The sequence below is a fragment of the Macaca nemestrina genome, chromosome 17 (assembly GCF_043159975.1).
Source record: "Macaca nemestrina isolate mMacNem1 chromosome 17, mMacNem.hap1, whole genome shotgun sequence".
In the NCBI taxonomy this organism is placed as follows: Eukaryota; Metazoa; Chordata; class Mammalia; order Primates; family Cercopithecidae; genus Macaca; species Macaca nemestrina.
The window spans coordinates 74,870,940-74,889,910 of NC_092141.1; the positions used below are offsets into that span (position 1 = coordinate 74,870,940).

Consider the following 18,971-nt stretch of genomic DNA (forward strand, 5'->3'; position numbering starts at 1 on the left):
CACTAGTATTCCTATACACCAACAACAGTCAAGCCAAGAGCAAAACAGAAAGCAATCCATTCACAATTGCCACAAAAAGAATAAAATACATAATATACCTAGGAATACAGCTAACCATGGAGGTGAAAAGTCTCTACAATGAGAATTACAAAACACTGCTCAAAGAAATCAGAGAAGACACAAACAAATGGAAAAACATCCCATGCTCATGGACTGGAAGAATCAATCATTAAAATGGCCAAAGCAATTTACAGATTCAATGCTATACCTACCAAACTGCCAATGACATTTTTCACACAATTAGAAAAAACTATTTCAAAATTCATATGAAGCCAAATAGAGCCTGAATAGCCCAAGCAATCCTAAGTAAAGAGAACAAAGCTGGAAGAATCACCTTACTCAACTTCAAAGTATACTACAGAGCTATATTAACCAAAACAGCCTGGTACTGGTACAAAAACAGACACATAGACCAATGAAACAGTATAGAAAGCCCAGAAATAAGGCTACACATTTACGACCACTTGATCTTTGACAAAGATGACAAAAATAAGCAACAGGGAAAAGACTCCCTATTCAATGAATGGTGTTGGGATAACTGGCTAGCTGTATGCATAAGACTGAAGCTGAATCCCTTCCTTACACTATAAACAAAAATCAACTCAAGAATAATTAAAGACTTAAATGTAAAACCTAAAACTATAAAAATGCTGGAAGACAATCTAAGCAATACCATCCTGGACATAGGAACAGGCAAAGATTTCATGACAAAGACACCAAAAGCAATCACAACAAAAACAAAAGTTGACAAGTGGGCTCTAATGAAACTTAAGAGCTTCTGCACAGCAAAAGAAACTATCAACAGAGTAAACACACAACCTACAGAATGGGAAAAAATATTTGCAAACTACGCATCTGACAAAGGTCTAATATCCAGCATCTATAAGGAACATAAATTTACAAGAGAAAAACAAACAATCCCATTAAAAAGTGGGAAAGGACATAGACAGACACTTCTCAAAAGAAGACATACATGTGGCCAACAAGTATAGGAAAAAAAGCTCAATATCACTGATCATTAGAAAAATGTAAATTAAAACAACAATGAGATACCACCTCACACCAATCAGAATGGCTATTAGTAAAAAGTCAAAAAATGACAGATGCTGGCAAGGGTGTGGAGAAAATGGAACACTTATACACTATCAGTGGGAGTGTAAGTTAGTTCAACCATTGTGGAAAGCAGTATGGTCATTCCTCAAAGAGCTGAAAACAGAACTACCATTCAACCCAGAAAACCCATTACCAGGTGTATACTCAGAGGAATATAAATCATTCTACCATAAAGACACATGTACATGAATGTTCAGTGCAGCACTATTCACAATAGCAAAGACATGGATCACCTAAATGTTCATCAATGACAAACTGGATAAAGACAATGAGGTACATATACACCATGGAATACTATGCAGCCATAAAAAAATGAGATCATGTCTTTTACGGGAACATGGATGGAGCTGGAGTATATTATCCTTAGAAAACTAACAGGAACAGAAAACCAAAGACCACATGTTCTCACTTGTAAGTAGTGGCTAAATGATGTTACCGATGCAACAAACCTTCACATGTACCCCCAAACCTAAAATAAAATTTAAAAAAAGACTTACGAGACATCATCAAGTAAATGAATCTCCACATAACAGAAATTCCCAAGACAGAAAAAGGTCCACAAAGCATTTTTTAAAAAAAATAATGACTGAAAATTTCCTGAATCCCAAGAAAAATTATACCATCCAGGCACAGGAAGAAGTAATCCATCAAATTTAACCGAAAGGGGAAATCCCCAAGGCACATAATAATCAAATTAGTAAAAATGAAAGACAAAAAAAGAATACTCAAAGCAGCAAGAGAAAAGACACATATCATATTCACTGGAGCCCCAATATGGCTTTCAATGGATTTCTCGACAAAAACCCTGAAGGCCAGAAGAGAGTAGGATACTATATTCCAAATTTGGGGGTTGGGTGGGGAAAAGGAGAGACTGGCAACTAAGAATACATACCCAACTTAGCTATTCTTCAGAAATGAAGGAGAGATAAAGATTTTCCCAGACAAATCAAAGCTGGGGTTATTCATCAACACCAGACCTGTCTTACACAAAATGCTAAAGGGAGTTTTTCAATCTGCAAGAAAGAAATGAATACTAACATGTAACAAGAAAACATCTAAAGACATTAAACTGACTTGGAAAAACAAGAAAACAGACACATTCAGAATAGTCTAATACTGGAACAGAAGCAATTAAACCACTTACGTCTTGAGCGTGCAGACTAAAACACAAAACTATTTTAAAATAATAACTACAATAATTGGCTAAGAGACAGGCAATATAAGAAGATGTAAATTGAAGCATCAAAGAGTCAAAATGTGGTGAAGAGGATGGTGTTAAAGTGTAGTGGGTTTTTTTTGTTATTTTTCTTTTGGTTGTGTTCAAAGTTAAGTCACTATCAGTTTAAAATAACCTCTTATAACTAAAAGATGTTTTTTGTAAGCCTCATGGTGGCCACAAAGCAAAATAAATACACTAAAAATAGCACAGAATCAATAGATACACTACAAATAGCATAGAATCAAAACATACTACCAAAGAAAATCACTTAACCACAAAGGAAGACAGTAAAGAAGGAAGAAAGGATTTACAAAACAATCAGAACACAAGTAAGAAAATGGCAGCAGTAAACTCTTTCCTACCAAAAACTTTGAATGCAAATGGGTTAAATTCTCCAATTAAAAGACAAAGAGTGGTTAAATGGATTTAAAAGAAAACAAGATTCAACGATACGCTGTCTTCAAGAAACTCACTTCACCTGTAAAGACACACACAGACTGAAAGTAAAGAGATAGAAAAGGATATCTCATGCAAATGGAAACCATAAAAGAGCAGGAATAGTTACACTTAGATTACATTGACTTTAAATAAAGAACTGTAAAAAGAGAGACAAAGAATGCTATATAACAAAGAAATCAATACAGAAAGATAATATAATAATTGTAAATATACCTGCACCCAACACTATAGCACCCATACATAAAAAACAAAAATTAACAGACCAAAAGGGAGAGACTGACTGCAATACAATAATAGTAGTAGACTTCAACATTCCACTTTCAGAATGGACACATGATCCAGACAGAAAATCAGCAAAGAAATATTCGAGATAAACTGTCCTCTAGACCAAATGGACCTAACAGACATTTACAGAATTGTCTGTGCAGACATTTACAGAACATTTCCTCAACATGGAATAGTCTCCAGGACAGACCAAATATTAGGTCACAAAACAAGTCTTAACAAATTTTTAAAAATCAAAATCATATCAAGTATCTTTTCTGATCACAATAGAATAAAACTAGCAATTAATAACAGATAGAATGTTGGAAACTGTATAAATTCATGGATATCAAACAGCAGACCCCTTGATAAGAAATGGATCAATGAAGAAATTCAAAGAGAAATGTTAAAATTTATTGAGACAAATGAAAATAAAAATACAACACATTAAAACCTATGAGATGCAGGAAAATCAATTCAAAGAGGAAAGTTTATAATAAATGTCTACATCAGAAAAGCAGAAAGACATCAAATAAACAATCTAACACTACACTTCTAGGAAATATAAAAGGTAGAACAAACCAAACCCCAGATTTGTAGAAGAAATGAAATTATAGATTAGAACAAAAATAACTGAAATTGAAACCAAAAAAAGAAAAGTCAACAAAAAGTTGTTTTTAAAAAAGATAAGCAAAACTGACAAACCTTTCACTAGACTAAATAAGAAAAAAGAGAAGAGACCCAAATAAATAAAACCAGAGATAAAAAGGGAGACACTAAAATTGACACCACACAAATACAAAGTATCAGTAGTCTATTATAAACATCTACACACCAACAAAATGTAATGCCTATTAACAGAAGAAATGGATAAACTTCTGAGAACATGCAACATACCAAAATTCAACTATGAAGAAATAGAAAAACAGAACAGACCAGTAATGCATAATGAGATTGAAGCAGTAATAAAATCTTTCATCAAAGAAAAACCAAGGACCTTAGAGAGCTTCACTGCTGAATTCCACCAAACATTTGAAAAAGAACTAATATCAATTCTACTCAAAGTCAACAAAAAAAGGAAGAGGAGAGAATACTTCCAAATTTATTCTACAAGGCCAGCATTAACCTGATACTAAAACCCGAGAAGGACACACACATACACACACACAAAGAAAACTAGAAGTTAATATCCCTCAGGAACATAGATGTAAAAATCCTCAGGAGCATACTAGCAAACTGAATTCAGCAACACATTAAAAAGATCATTCATCATGACCAAGTGGGATTTATCCTGGGGATGCAAGGATGATTCAACATAAATACATCAATAATACACCACATTAATGAAACCAAGAACAAAAACCATATGGTCACTTCAATAGATGCTGAAAAATCATTCAATAAAATTCAACATCCCTTTATGATTAAAAAAAAAAAACCTCTCAAAAAACTGTGTATAGTAGAAACACTTCTTAAAACAGTAAAGGCCATATAGGACAAACCCAGATCTAACATCATAGTGAAAAGGGAAAAAATAAGTCTTTCCTCTAAAATCTGAAATAAAACAAGGATGCTCACTTTTACCATTTCTATTCAACATAGATAGTATTGGGAGTCCTAGTCAGAGCGATTAGGCAAGAGAAAAAAATAAGAGGCATCCAAATTAGAAAGGAAGAAGTCAAATTATCCTTATTCACAGACAACATGATCCCATATTAAGAAAAACCTAAAGACTCCACCAAAATAATGTTAGAACCAACAAACAAATTCAGTAAGGTTGCAGCACATAAAATCAACATGCAAAAATCAGTAGCAATTCTATACACCAACAGTGAACAATCATGAAAAAAAATCAAGAAAGCAATCCTATTTACAGCACTATAAAAAAACTAGGAATACATTTAACCAAAAGTAGTAAAAGTTTCTACACTGAAAACTTAAAACACTGATCAAAGAAATTAAAGAGAACACAAAAACGGAAAGATACTCCATGCTCATGGATTGGAAGAATTACCAATGATAAAATGCCCACATGACCCATAAAAATCTACAGATTGATTGCAATCTGTATCAAAATACCAATGAGATTCTTCAGAGAAATACAAAAAACAATTCTAAAATTTGTATGGAACCACAAAAGACCCCAAATAGCCATAGTGATCTTGTGCAAAAATTATAAAGCTGGAGGAATTGCACTATCAGGCTTCAAAATATACTGCAAAGCTATCATAACCAAAACAGCATGGTAATGGTAGAGAAATATACACATTGACCAATGGAACACAATAGAGAACCCAACACACCTTTACAGCTAACTCATTTTTGACAAAGGTGCCAAGAACATATTTTGGAGAAAGGACAGTCCCTTCATAAACAGTACTGGGAAAATTGGATATCCTTATGTAGAAGAATGAAACCAGGTCCCTATCTCTCACCATGTAAAAAAATCAAGTCAAAATGGATTAAAGACTTAAATGTATGACCTGAGAGTATGAGACTACTTGAAGAAAATATTGGTCTAGGCAAAGATTTTTTTTTTTGTAAGACTTCAAAAGCACAAGCAACCAAAGCAAAAGCAGAAAAATGGGATTATATCAAGGTAAAAATCTTGAAAAATATTGAAGTAAATATACATTAGTACTGACTTTCTGCACAGCAAAGAAAACGATCAAGAGTAAAAAGAAATCAGAGAACATATTGGCAACCTATCCATCTGACAACAGATTATATAAGGAACTCAACAGCAAAAAACAAATAATCCAATTTAAAAATTGGCAAATGATCTGAACAGACATTTTTCAAAAGAAGACATACAAATTGCCAACAGGGCATGTGAAAAAAATGCTCCATATCACTAATCATCAGAGAAATGTAAACCAAAGCAACAATGAAAGGATATCTCATCCACTTAAAATTGCTATTATCAAAAAGACAAAAAACAAACGCTTATGTGGATGTAGAGAAAGGGGAACACTAATACACTGTTTGTGGGAATACAAATTAGTATAGTCACTATGGAAAACAGCATAAAGGTTCCTCAAAAAACTAAAATTAGATCTAGTATATAACCCAGCAATTCCACTGCTGAATATATACCCAAAAGAAAGGAAATTAGTATACCAAAGAGAGATCTGCACTCCCATGTTTATTGCAGCATTATTCACAATACCAAAGATATGGAAACAACATAAGTGTACATCAGCAAAGGGGTGGATAAAGAAAATGTGCGATATATACACAACAGAGTATTAGCTATAAAAAGAATGAAATTCTGTCATTTTCAGCAACATGGATAGAATTAGATGTCATGTTAAGTGAAATAAGCCAGGCACAGAAAGACAAATATTGCATGTTCTCATTCATATGTGGGAGCTAAAAAAGTGGATCTCATGAAGGTGAGAGGAGAATGATAGTTACCAGAGGCTGGGAAGGGTAAAGAGGAGAAGGCATAAAGGGAGGTTGGTTAATGAATACAAAAATACAGTTAAACGTAAGGAAGAAGTTCTAGTGTTCGATAGCACAGTGGGGTGACTATAGTTAATAATTTATTGTACATTTCAAAATAGCTAGAAAAAAAGATTTGAAATCTTCTTAACACAAAGAAATGATAAATGTTTGAGGTGTTGGATATCCTAATTACCCTGATTTGATCACAACACATTCCAAGAATGTATAAAAATCTCACATATATCTGATAAATATGTACAATTCTTACATATCAATATAAATGTTTTAAAGGTTTGCATAATTATCAGCACTAATCTTAAACATACACACAACAAAAAACAAACCAAAAAAAAATCTCCCCAGACCTAAACTGTATGTGCATGTACGTGTACACACACACACACACACACACACACACACACACACACACACACACGAGACTTAGGGCACAAATATCTGCTTATTTTACTCACTCCCACTTCTCTCCATTTAAATATAAAACTTTGACGATAACAAATAAGCTCTTCTACTTTCAATAACTTCCCAAGTCGAGTCACTATCTTTTGCTGTATTGACCTAAGGCATTTTCATTTATTCTAAATAGAAATTTTTTCATCACAGGGCATCCCAAAAGACAAAACCAAACACCTCTGAGGAATACAGAACTCCAGTTTTTAATGCTTCTATTAGAATACTAAAAATGAGGCTACAGAAGAACAAAGGAGGATTAATCTTGTAATTTTTAAATGCCTACTTTAAACCAATTCATTTATAATTCTAGGTTTTATTTTCAAATAACCTTAACATAAAATATACTCTCTTTTAATTTTCTCCAAGTAAAACATAGTTTGCTAGCTTCAGATAACTAGACTTTGAAGTTAAGCTATTGATTTGCTCTCCTGGATTGCCAGAAAATAAAGTGCTCTTTAATGTGCAGCAGAAGGCAGAGGGAGAAAGGGGGAAAACTTCATTGGGAAACTGTGAAAGCCATTCAGAAGGGAGCAGTCTATTTCTATCTACATCCATGACTCCACATGACACTGAGCTTTGCAGTCCCTCTCAGATAAGGATGATAGACCTTTGAACATGTAAATATTCAAGCATTAATGATGATAGGTACCCCTGCTTTTTTGTTAATAAACAAATGATCCAGATATTATTCTAATATTTGTTTAGTGGACTCACTGTGATACGAGTGCCTCACATACAAATGACATAAAGTAGGAGAGCTGGGGCTCATGTACAAAAGGGTCTAAGGAACATCAATTTCTTCTTGTTACATAGGAGATACATAAATATGTTTAAAATATTTGATTTGGCTTGATTTGTGTATTTTGTCAAAATAACAACAAAAGTCTTAGTTTTTCTTTTTAATCATGCCAATTATTATTTTTTAAGGTTTTTGGCTATTTAATTTTTTATTTCTTTAAATACTTATCCTACAATAGTACTCCAAACCTCAGCATCACACACTATATCCATGTAACAAACCTGCACATGTACCCCCAAATCTAAAATGAAAGTTGAAATAAAAAAATTATCCTATAAAAAGGCTTAGTTTTTGTATAAAACAAGATTATAACCCCTGTCATATTCAAGAAAGCTTTACAATTTAGGTCATTCAAAAGTACATTAATATAAACCTTAATATAAATGAACATCAATTCATCACATTCAAATTATGTACACATCCTAAGTCTTCCAAGTTATTTGTGTATTTTTTTACTTGGTAAATTAAATTATTGTTATATTTAGAGGTGCCATTATCTATTATACCAGGCTATAGCTTATATATCCAGAGGAAAATGCCGACTTTAAGTTCACCAATATTTATGGAACATAATAAAAAATATACAGGATATTGTTGGCCAATCAATTTAATAATTCTAACCTGAGGATAACATTTAATTTAAAGTTTAAGGATATAAACTCCACATTTTTCAGCAAAGGAAAAAGTCATGGAAAAGATGAAAGTAAAAAGAACAAAATTGAGGTTGGAAATCCATCTTAAGCCGAAATGACAATGTCTTCATAAGTTAATATTAATCCTTTAATTATAAATTTTAAAGGTTTAAGTAGTTTCTATGGCCTTAACTTCGAATAATTACGCCATATGGAGCTTTTCTTAAATTTGAAAAAGATGCTGAATTGTTGCTCAAAGCCTTTTCATGACTTCAGGCTGGCAGAATTCCAGTATAATCCTTCAGACACTACTTAAAATTAGAGACCAGGAACCCAAGCTGGTAAATGCTATGTCAAAATGCTAACAGCTTTTTACTGAGTAGAGTTCATTGTAGAAAACGTTTGATGTGTTGGTATATTTATAAATATCAAAACATGAAGCTGAAAACAACTATTTATAATGGAGAATTTACAAAGGAAAAGAGGAACAGATCAGACTACATTTAAATAAAATGTTTGTGTATCATAAAATTAAATCATAAAGGGCAAATGCCAAAGACATTTGCCACAAAGATAAGGGTCTTATCATTCTAAATATAAAAGGAGCTTATTAGATGAGCTGATGAGAAAAACAGTAGGACCCTAAAAGAAGAAAAACTGGCAAAAGACATGAACAGGCAATTTCCAGAAAATGAAATATAAATAAGTAACAGGTAAATCCACTGTAAATGTTCAATCTCTCACACTTAAAAATACAAATTAAAACAACTGTTGTTCACAAACATACTACAAATTAGGTAAAACTACTAAGAAATCTACAGACTAAGTAGATACTCTACTGAAGTAAATATACATTAGTATAAACTTTCTGAAATGCAATTTGACCTGTTAATTCTACTAGGATTTCAACCTAAAAAAATTGAAATTGAAAATGTTAACAGAAGTTTATGTATAATGATGACAATCTCCACATTAAACAATTTAAAAAAAATCTAAATGTTTGGCTGGGTGCAGTGGCTCACGCCTATAATCACAGCACTTTTAGGAGGTCAAGGTGGGCGAATCACCTGAGGTCAGGAGTTCGAGACCAGCCTGGCCAACATGGTGAAACCTTGTCCCTACTAAAGATACAAAAATTAGCTGGACGTGGTGGTGCATGCCTGTAGTCCCAGTTACTCGGGAGGCTGAGGCAGGAGAATCATTTGAACCCACAAGCCAGAGGTTGCAGTGAGCCGGGATCAGGCCACTGCACTCCATCGTGGACAACAGAGCAAGACTCTATCTCAACAAACAAACAAACAAACCCCCACAAAACTAAATGTTCCAAAATAAAGAAATAACACAATTAATGATATCTGGCTGGGCGCAGTGGCTCACGCCTGTAATCCCAGCACTTGAGGAGGTCGAGACAGGCGGATCACAAGGTCAGGAGATCAAGACCATCCTGGCCAACATGATAAAACCCTGTCTCTACTAAAATACAAAAAATTAGCCAGGCATGGTGGCACGTGCCTGTAGTCCCAGCTACTAGGAAGGCTGAGGCAGGGGACTCGCTTGAACCCGAGAGGCAGAGGTTGCAGTGAGCCAAGATTGCACCACTGCGCTCCAGCCTGGCGATAGAGCAAGACTCTGTCTCAAAAAAAAATTATGTTATACCAAAGACCGGATGAGGTGGCTCATGCCTGTCATCCCAGAACTTTGGAAGGCCAAGGCGGGGTGGATCACTTGAGGTCAGGAGTTCAAGGCCAGCCTGATCAACATGGAGAAAACCTGTCTCTACTAAAATACAAAATTAGCCAGGCATGGTGGCACATGCCTCTAATCTCAGCTACTCGGGAGGCTGAGGCAGGAAAATCACTTGAACCTGGGAGGTGGAGGAGGTTGTGGTGAGCTAAGATTGCGCCATTGCACTCCAGCCTGGGCAACAAGAGCGAAAGTCCGTCTCAAAAACAACAAAAAAAAAAACAAAAAAAAAACCACACATATATATATATACATATATATAGAGAGAGAGAGAGAGAGAGAGTTATATCCATGAAACAGGATATCATGAAACAATGAAAACAATATTTTCAAAGAATTTCAAATGACATTGGAATATTCTTAGTATAATACTTTAAAAAGCAAGAGATTGAATTGTTTAATTAGTATGCTCTTGGGCAGCTAAGTTAGTATGGCTATTTTACATATACATTAAATTATTACTATTATAGCTGGGTGGTGGTAGGAACAGGGAATTTTACACCTTTCTCCACCTTCCCTATTTTCTAAAATATCCTCTATTTCAAGGAAGGTTATTTTTAAAATAGTTGAATAAGTTTCTAAAATAATGGTCCAATTTAGATACCAAAGTTTTAATCAATCTTCTGCAAATTACCCACTATCATCACTTAGTAATGTTCTTTAATTTTTCAAAAGTTCATATTTTATGGGCTTTGTTTCAATTCAGTTTGAAAGATTTTAAAAGGCCACAAAAAAAGCTTTCACTTTGCAAATGTCAATCCTTTACTCTCTTGGATTCTGTATTGGAAGCATTTCGACCTTGTGGAGATATTTCATGTTTCTTTTAACTCAAAATCATTGAAGATATCATCTGGGTCTAAATTGCTGCTGACAGAAACTCAGGTAGGATCTGGACTTAGGAATTTTTTTATAACCTTAACACTGTAAGCGCTACTGAAACAACACAGACCCATATAGAATGTTACATTGAGATTATTTATTATTCTGGTGTTACTGTCCTCTCCTCTTTGAACCTCAATTTTATACTCAATGAGAGAAAATGAACTTCTAAACCTCTGAATTCTTGACTGGGTTTTAAACTGCTGGCAAATATTTTAAATTTCATATTTATTTAAACACGATAAAAACATCAAACTTTTAAAAAGATATAGTGAAAAGAGTTCAAGTAACTGGCAGAATGACACAACAGACTCACAACAGAATTAGCAGCTTGTTATCTTTAATTCAAACTCTTACAGTAAAAACTCAAATTTTTAAAACTTTATGTAGAAAAATTCAAACTATGTCTGAATAAAGATTAATGCTGTGTTTTCAACTTATTAAGTGATATGAAGGAAATCAAAACACTAAAATAACATATAAATGAGTATTTGAATACAAGGATGTATCATACCCTACCTAAAGTATTTATAATGAGTTGAAATCAAATGTGGATAAATCAGTAACAGTTTATTCACATGACCAGGCACAGAGGCTATTCTTGAATTTCTCCGTAGATTATCATTCTTGTTGTTTTTTTCTTTTTGAGACGGAGTCTCGCTCTGTTGCCCAGGCTAGAGTTCAGTTCAGTGGTGATCTCAGCTCACTGTCAGCTCCGCTTCCCGGGTTCACGCCATTCTCCTGCCTCAGCCTCCCGAGTAGCTGGAACTACAGGCGCCCGCCACCGCACCCGGCTAATTTTTTGTATTTTTTAGTAGAGACGGGGTTTCACCGTGTTAGCCGGGATGGTCTCGATCTCCTGACCTCGTGATCCGTCTGCCTCAATTATCATTCTTTTATTCACTCACTTAACATTTAATGAGTGCTTACTTTGTGTAAGGCACCATGAAAGCTCCTGGGGCATTAGAAACAAATATTTCCTGCTTTCAGGGAATTCAGAGTCCAGGTCTTCACTGCATTTGGAAATGCTAAACTCCTTTGACTATTTATGTAAAAATATCAATCAATTGGAAATACAAATTACTGTTGATGTGAGCACAGCATTTAGATTTCATCACATGGACTCTGAGGTTGGTGAAGTCCACCAACTGGGCAAAAACTGAACTCATCGCACTAAACACCATCCTATGTAAAAGAGAGTCTTCCCTTTCCCCAGACTCTCCCTTTTTGTCAACAAGTCCCTCCATTCTGGTTCATCTCAGTACCTCCATCCATGTCAGCTAAAAGTACTGTCCTTAAACCTCCTTTCTACCTTCTGGGATCCCCTGTGTTCTCACTTCAATCCAGGAGCATTCCATTCTTCCAGATACAGGATACCCATGCTGTATCTGGGATACAGAGGGATCCTCTACCTGTAGAACTCCAGTTCTATAGGAACAAATTCCCTTACATCTTCTTCCTTTCCAAGGCATTCCACTGTTCTGCTGGAAGCCTGTTTCGCTTTCCTTGAAACTCTTCACCTAAGCAGATTATTCTGATTCTTTACTAAGAATACAGAACAGATGCTATTAGCTACAAGGTCTTTTCAAGTCTTGTCAGAGAGCTTCTCTATATCTTTACCAATCTTTGTCTTCCTTCCTCCCTTGGTGAAGGTCATGCCTCCTGTCACTCATTCACATAATACATACCCGAAGGGCACCTGCCCCAAGCTGGGTTTTCTAGGCACTGGCGGTACAGAAGTAAACAAGCTCAACAAGGTCCTGCTAACAGAGCTTATGTTCTAGTTGGTGGGAGGAAATAAACAAGCGAACAAATAAAAGGATGATTTCAGGTAATGCTATGAGCTATGAAGACAATGGGACAAAAATAGGTGGCATAGGTAGGCTAGACTTTGGATGAAAAGGTCAGGGAAGGATGCTCTGAGGAGTGTAGAATGATGACAAGGAGGTTGGCCATTGAAAAAATCATGTGGAGAAGTATTCTGGCAGAGGATGACAGCAGCTGCCAAGACCTGGAGGCAGGGGAGAGTGTTGCACATTCTGGGAAAAGACAAATGGACCCTTGCAGCCTTGTAGCCATGGGCTGAGGTGGGCCTGTGCTGGGTCTGTGCTGGGGATGCCATTCCCACCTGCACCACCTCACAAGCCATCCATGATCTCTGATTCTTCACATCATTAAGCTGTTCCTCTCCATTAGTCCCTTCGTATGTACTGCAAAATGCTCAACACATGTTCAGCCCGCAAATATATTCTCTTTCACTCTTGCTGCTCTTTGGAATTGCATCTGCCTTTCAGCATCATATTTTCCCAAACAACAGAATGTTCCCTCACTTCCACTCTCAGACTTATCTCTTGTAACCTGTTTCTGGGCACATGATCATTTTCAGCACACTGTCCAAGATCATCAATGACTTCGTGGTTTCACATCCAGTGACCTTCCTTCAACCCCCATCCTTCCTGAGTTTGGGTCACATTCTTGACAATCCCCCTTTCCAAATAGTCTTTTCCTCTATTTCCATAAAAATGCATTCTTCTCATGTCCCTTCTACCTTCGTGACCCTTCTTTGACTGTTTCCTCCCGGACCTCTCAAACGGAGTTGTACCCGAAGTTCTTCCTTCACAGTTGCCCTCGCTCTCCCTCCCTCCCCCTCCTCTTTCCCCCTTGCTTTAACAGTCCCACTCACTCGCAAGGCCACAGGCCGGGCCTTCTCTGTGGGTGATTCCCACAGCTGTTTGTCTCCAGTCCTGCCTGCTCTTGGGATATCCAGAAGCATTCTGTCAACAGCAAGGGAAAGTGGAGTGTCACTTCAAACTCCACATGTTCTTAACTCAGTTCAGCTTCCTCCTCCTCCGACCAGAAACTTCTACATTCCTGATCAATTTATATTTAACCAGCCTAATCAGTGCTATCTCTATGATGATTTTCAAACGTCCCCTTTGTCCCCTTGCTACTGCCAACACTCTCACTGCCTTCTCATGCACGTCTACTGTGCCCTCGAGGACCTCCTGCCTAGATTAATCCAGTCCTTGTCACCTCCTGCTGCTGCTACCACACCTTGCCAACACCAAGAGGATGATGTTCCTAATAATCACTGGAATCTTGACACTTCATTTCCCCAAAACCTTTCGCAGCTCCTCATTGTTTACCCAAATGAAGCAAAAACGCTTATCACAGCTTTAGAGACTTTCGATGATCCAAAGCTATCTCAGCTTGGTCGCTAGCTCTCCCCTTGATCAACCTCTATGTCACGGAAACGGTTTTGTTTGCTCTTGCTTTCCTTACTCTTTTAACTTAGAATGCCACTCAACATATCTACTAGTTAAAATCCTACTTATGTTACTTACGTCTCATTCAAATGACATCTTTCCCAATTAATTTTCCCTGATTTCCTCAGCAGAATATGATTTTCCCTATAGTCACACTGTCTTGCATTCTAGTTATCTGCATAGTGTACTTGCAGTATTTTTCTTGCAGTCACTATTATTTTATCTATTTGAGGACAGTGGCCCGCTCCCTCATTTTTTATATACCCACAGTGCCTGGGATAATGCCTTTCTGGGATATAAAAATTCAGGTTTCTAATACTAATTTTTAAATTATCTTTACCCTGTAAATTAGTTAGCATCATGTATAAACCTATATTTGACAAAGTTCATCTCCTATTAAAAAGAGGCATTTGGAATGTGAATATATAATGCAAGAAAATTAAGGCCTAAATTGGATGTGTTATATGTCTGAGTTTGGCATATCCAATTTTCTTAAATCAAGGTGCACAGGTATCTGTGCCATTTAAGAACATTTACTTAGAAATACTTTGAACTGCTAGAAGAGTCAACTGAAGCCAAGGCGAGGTGTGTGTAAGAGTTAACAGAAAAGATAAGTGGCAACACCACTTTCTTTCCATCAGTCTCTCACTTTCCATCAGTCTCTCTTTTATCTGCTATTGTCGAAGTCTGAGACTATACCATATAAGAATATTTCCTGGCCGGGTGCGCTGGCTCATGCCTGTAATCCCAGCACCTTGGGAGGTCGAGGTGGGTGGATTGCCCAAGGTCAGGAGTTTGAGACCATCTTGGCCAACATGGTGAAACCCCATCTCTACTAAAAATACAAAAATCAGCCAGACGTGATGGCGGGTGCCTGTAATCCCAGTTACTCAGGAGGCTGAGGCAGGAGAACGCTTGAACCCGGGTGGTGGAAGTTGCAGTGAGCCAAGATCATGCCACTGTACTCCAGCCTGGGTGACACAGTGAGACTTTGTCTCAAAAAAAAAAAAAAATTTCCCTAATTCCTGACCTGTATATTTTAGCATCGAGACATTATTATTTTATCCTGCTGTGAGGGAATTATCACTAACATCCACTTAGCCTGAACATGTCCTGAGTGGCCCAACCTATTGGTCTTGTAGTCTTCTTCCTTTCAGCAAAGAGGAACTCCATCTGCCCACTGGCTTGGGAAAATAGCCTTGGTGCTGCCCGTGACTGCTCCACGCCACTCCCCATGCCCAGCATATCCCATGAAGCAACAGTGAATGCTGTCAGCTCTACCTACAGAACATATCCCAAATCTGATCAGGTTTTACTACCTTCACTGCTACTGGCTAGACCCAACCCTCTATTACCTTTCCTCTATATTTTTGCAACAGCATTTTAACCAGTCTCTCTACTTCTTCCTTTGCCGTCAATTCAGTCTATTCTCAGCACAGCAGATGATGACATCCCATTCAAGTGTGAGTCAAATCATGTCACTCCCATGCTCAAAATCTGCCAAGCTCCCCTACTCATAGAGAGTCAAAGCAAAGCCCTCTCACTGGCCTACGCAGACCTCCCTGACCTGGAGCCATGCCCTCAGGTTCTTCTCTGGCCCCATCACTTTCCCTCTTCTCCTCAGTCATCATTTCCAGACACACCACTTCCCTGCTGTTCCCCCAAGAAGTCAGGCTCACTCCTGCCTATTTATAGTCCTTTTTCCTATTTATTTCTGGGTTCAGAGCTATGCTGTCAAGGGCCAAATCTGCTGAAATCTGACTTTCAAATGATTTAAGGTACAATAAAGCAAGTACCTTAGAATCTCAGTCTATGTAAAATCAATGAAGTAATGGCTAGTATGGTATTGCATACTCTTTAAAGGCTCAACACTGTTTGAAGATAAAGAGGGATAGGTGGAAAGAAATTAAACAAAATTAGATGATTCTTCAGTTACCCTTTTCAAGTTTTTTATTCCCAAGATAAAGACTGGTCTTAAGAAATTCCAGAGGCAATTTTGGAAATAGCAATTCACATTTAGTACCTGAATAAAATAGTTATACTTTTTCTGAACATCAAAAGAAAGAATATTTGAGATTGTACCTTGAATATAAGTCTAATCAAAATGTTTAAACATTATATTGACATTTATTCCAATAATAAATAATTCTAAAATACTTTTCTTATTTCTACCAAAATATCAACCTGGGAAGATAAGTCATCATTTATGTGACACTGTTGTAAAAAAACGGTAAAATCTAGAAAAGCTTATTAGACAACCGAGGGAAGATCTGAAACTTAGTCTCCATCTAGGAAAATTCAGGGATACAGCCTCAGTATTTCTAATCAAAATAATATTTGACAATATTATAATATCACTTTATTGCAATGTGTATTTAATTACTATGGAATAGGATATTCCATATAATCCCTTCCATGAAAGTCAAGGGAAAAGTTAGGAAATTCCCTAGATTATTTTACTGATACTTAGACATAGGAGCAAGATACTTAAATTCCTCGATTGAAGAGTTTATACATTTAAAGAGCAATGCCATGTCTACTGCCTGTTGGAGATTAAATATAAGGGTGGTGGCAGTGGATTTTCAACATGGGTTTCAACTGTCTATTAAAAAACCAGTCAAATATCTTACCTTTTCCAGTGTCATCTCTGTCTCAGCGGCATGAGTCTTTTTCAGCTCTATTTTCATCTTTTCTGATTCAGCCTTCAGTTTGTTGACAACAATCTCGTGTTCCCTTGTAGCCCTTTGCTTTTCCTCTTCACGAAGAAGACCAAGCTCTACCAGCTGCTGTTTCCGCTGTGAGTTCACATTGATCAGTTCTTCTCTCAACTTCTGAACCTGGGCCTCCATGTCGGCAATAACCTTGTTTTAAAACATGGAAAAATGGGCAGAGGATATGAATAGGGAAGTCACAAAAGAAGAACTAATGGGCAAAAGGCCAATAAATGAAATATAAACATATGGAATAGAAAGCTTAGATTGCATTCCATCCTTCCTTCTTTCCTTCCTTCCCTCCCTCTTTCCCTCTCCCTTTCTCCCTTTCCTTCCTTTCCCTTCCTTCCTTCCTTCTTCACTTCCCTTTCCTTTTCCTTCCTTCCTTCCTTCCCTTTCCTTCCCTCTCTCCCTCCCTTCCTTCCTTCCCATTCCTTCCCTCTCTCCCTTCCCTTCCTTCCTTCCTTCCATCCTTCCCTTTCCTTTCCTCTCTCCCTTCCCTTCCCTTTCCTTCCCTCTCTTCCTTCCCTTTCCTTCCTTTCTTCCTTCCTTCCCTTTCTTTCCTTCCCTCCCTCCTCCTCCCTCCCTCCCTTCCTTCCTTTCTCCTTCCTTCCCTCCCTCCCTCCTCTACTTCCTTCATTCCATACTCCCATGTCATTCCTTCCCAGCTCAGAGGCAAATACCACCTGGAACATTTTACCATACATTTGGATCTTTAAACAACATATTGTTTAGTTTTACTTGTTTCTAATATCTATGTAAATGGATTATATGTATTTTTCTGAAACCTGCTTTTTCAAATATTCAACATCATCATGTTCCTGAAATTCATCCATTGTTCCCTATTTGATTTTTGCTTTTTATTGATTGATTTCTGCTTTTATTTTTATGTCCTTCTTCCTACTTTCCTAAGGTTTATTTTGTATTCCTTCTTCTAACTTCTTATTTTGGATACTTAACTCATTTATTTTTATCATTTCTTCTTTTCTGATTTATAAATGTAAGACTACAAATGTCTCTCTGACTATTGATTTAGTTCCATCTCTTTGGTTTAGATATGTGGCATTTTCATTATCGTTTAGTTCAAAATATTTTTTTAAACTTCTATTATGATTTTTTTATTTGACTTATGAACCATTTAGAAGTATGTTTCTTAATTCCCAAGCATATGGGACATATTAGTTTCCCAGGGTTCCCATAACAAAGTAGCACAAACTAGATGGCTTAAAAGAACAGAATTTTATTCTTTCCTAGTTCTAGAGGCTAGAAGTCTTAAAATCAAGGTGTTGGCAGAGTTGGTTCCTTCTGGAAACTCTGAAAGAGAAGCTGTTCCATGCCTGTCTCCTAGCTTCTGGTATTTCCTGACAATCCTTACTGTGCCTTGGTGTGTAAATGCATCATTCCAGTCAGTGCCGTTGTCTTCAGATAGATTTGTTCTCTCTGAATGTGTGTGTCTCTGTGGTGCTCTGTTTTATAAGGACACTGGTCATACTGGATTTAGGGCCCACCTTAATCAGGCATCACCTAATTTTAACTTGATTACATCTGCAAAGATCCTATTTCTGGCCAGGCACAGTGACTCATGTCTATAATCCCAGCACTTTGGGAGGCCAAGGCAGGTGGATCACAAAGTCAGGAGTTCAAGACCAGCCTGGCCAAGATGATGAAACCCTGTCTCTACTGAAAATGCAAAAATTAGCTGGGCGTGGTGGCGGGCACCTGTAATCCCAGCTGCTCGGGAGGCGGAGGCACAGAATTGCTTGAACCTGGGAGGTGGAGGTTGCAGTTAGCTGAAATCGTGCCACTGCACTCCAGCCTGGGTGACAGAGCAAGACTCTGCCTCAAAATAAAAATAAAAATAAAAATCCTATTTCCAGTTCTGTGTAGACAGGAAATTTTGAGGGGGAC

At 36.9% G+C, this 18,971-nt stretch overlaps 1 protein-coding gene across 14 annotated transcripts in view; it reads right to left on the reverse strand.

The window, feature by feature from the left end:
• The window catches only part of LOC105469025 (centrosomal protein 112), a 535,394-nt gene that overhangs the window by 196,394 nt on the left and 320,029 nt on the right, over positions 1–18,971 (reverse strand). For all 14 annotated transcript variants that reach the window (XM_024788889.2, XM_071083480.1, XM_011719542.3 and 11 more), the window contains one exon: positions 16,983–17,213. In XM_024788889.2, coding sequence (XP_024644657.2) covers positions 16,983–17,213 — 231 coding nt within the window. The remainder of the gene's footprint in view (positions 1–16,982; positions 17,214–18,971) is intronic.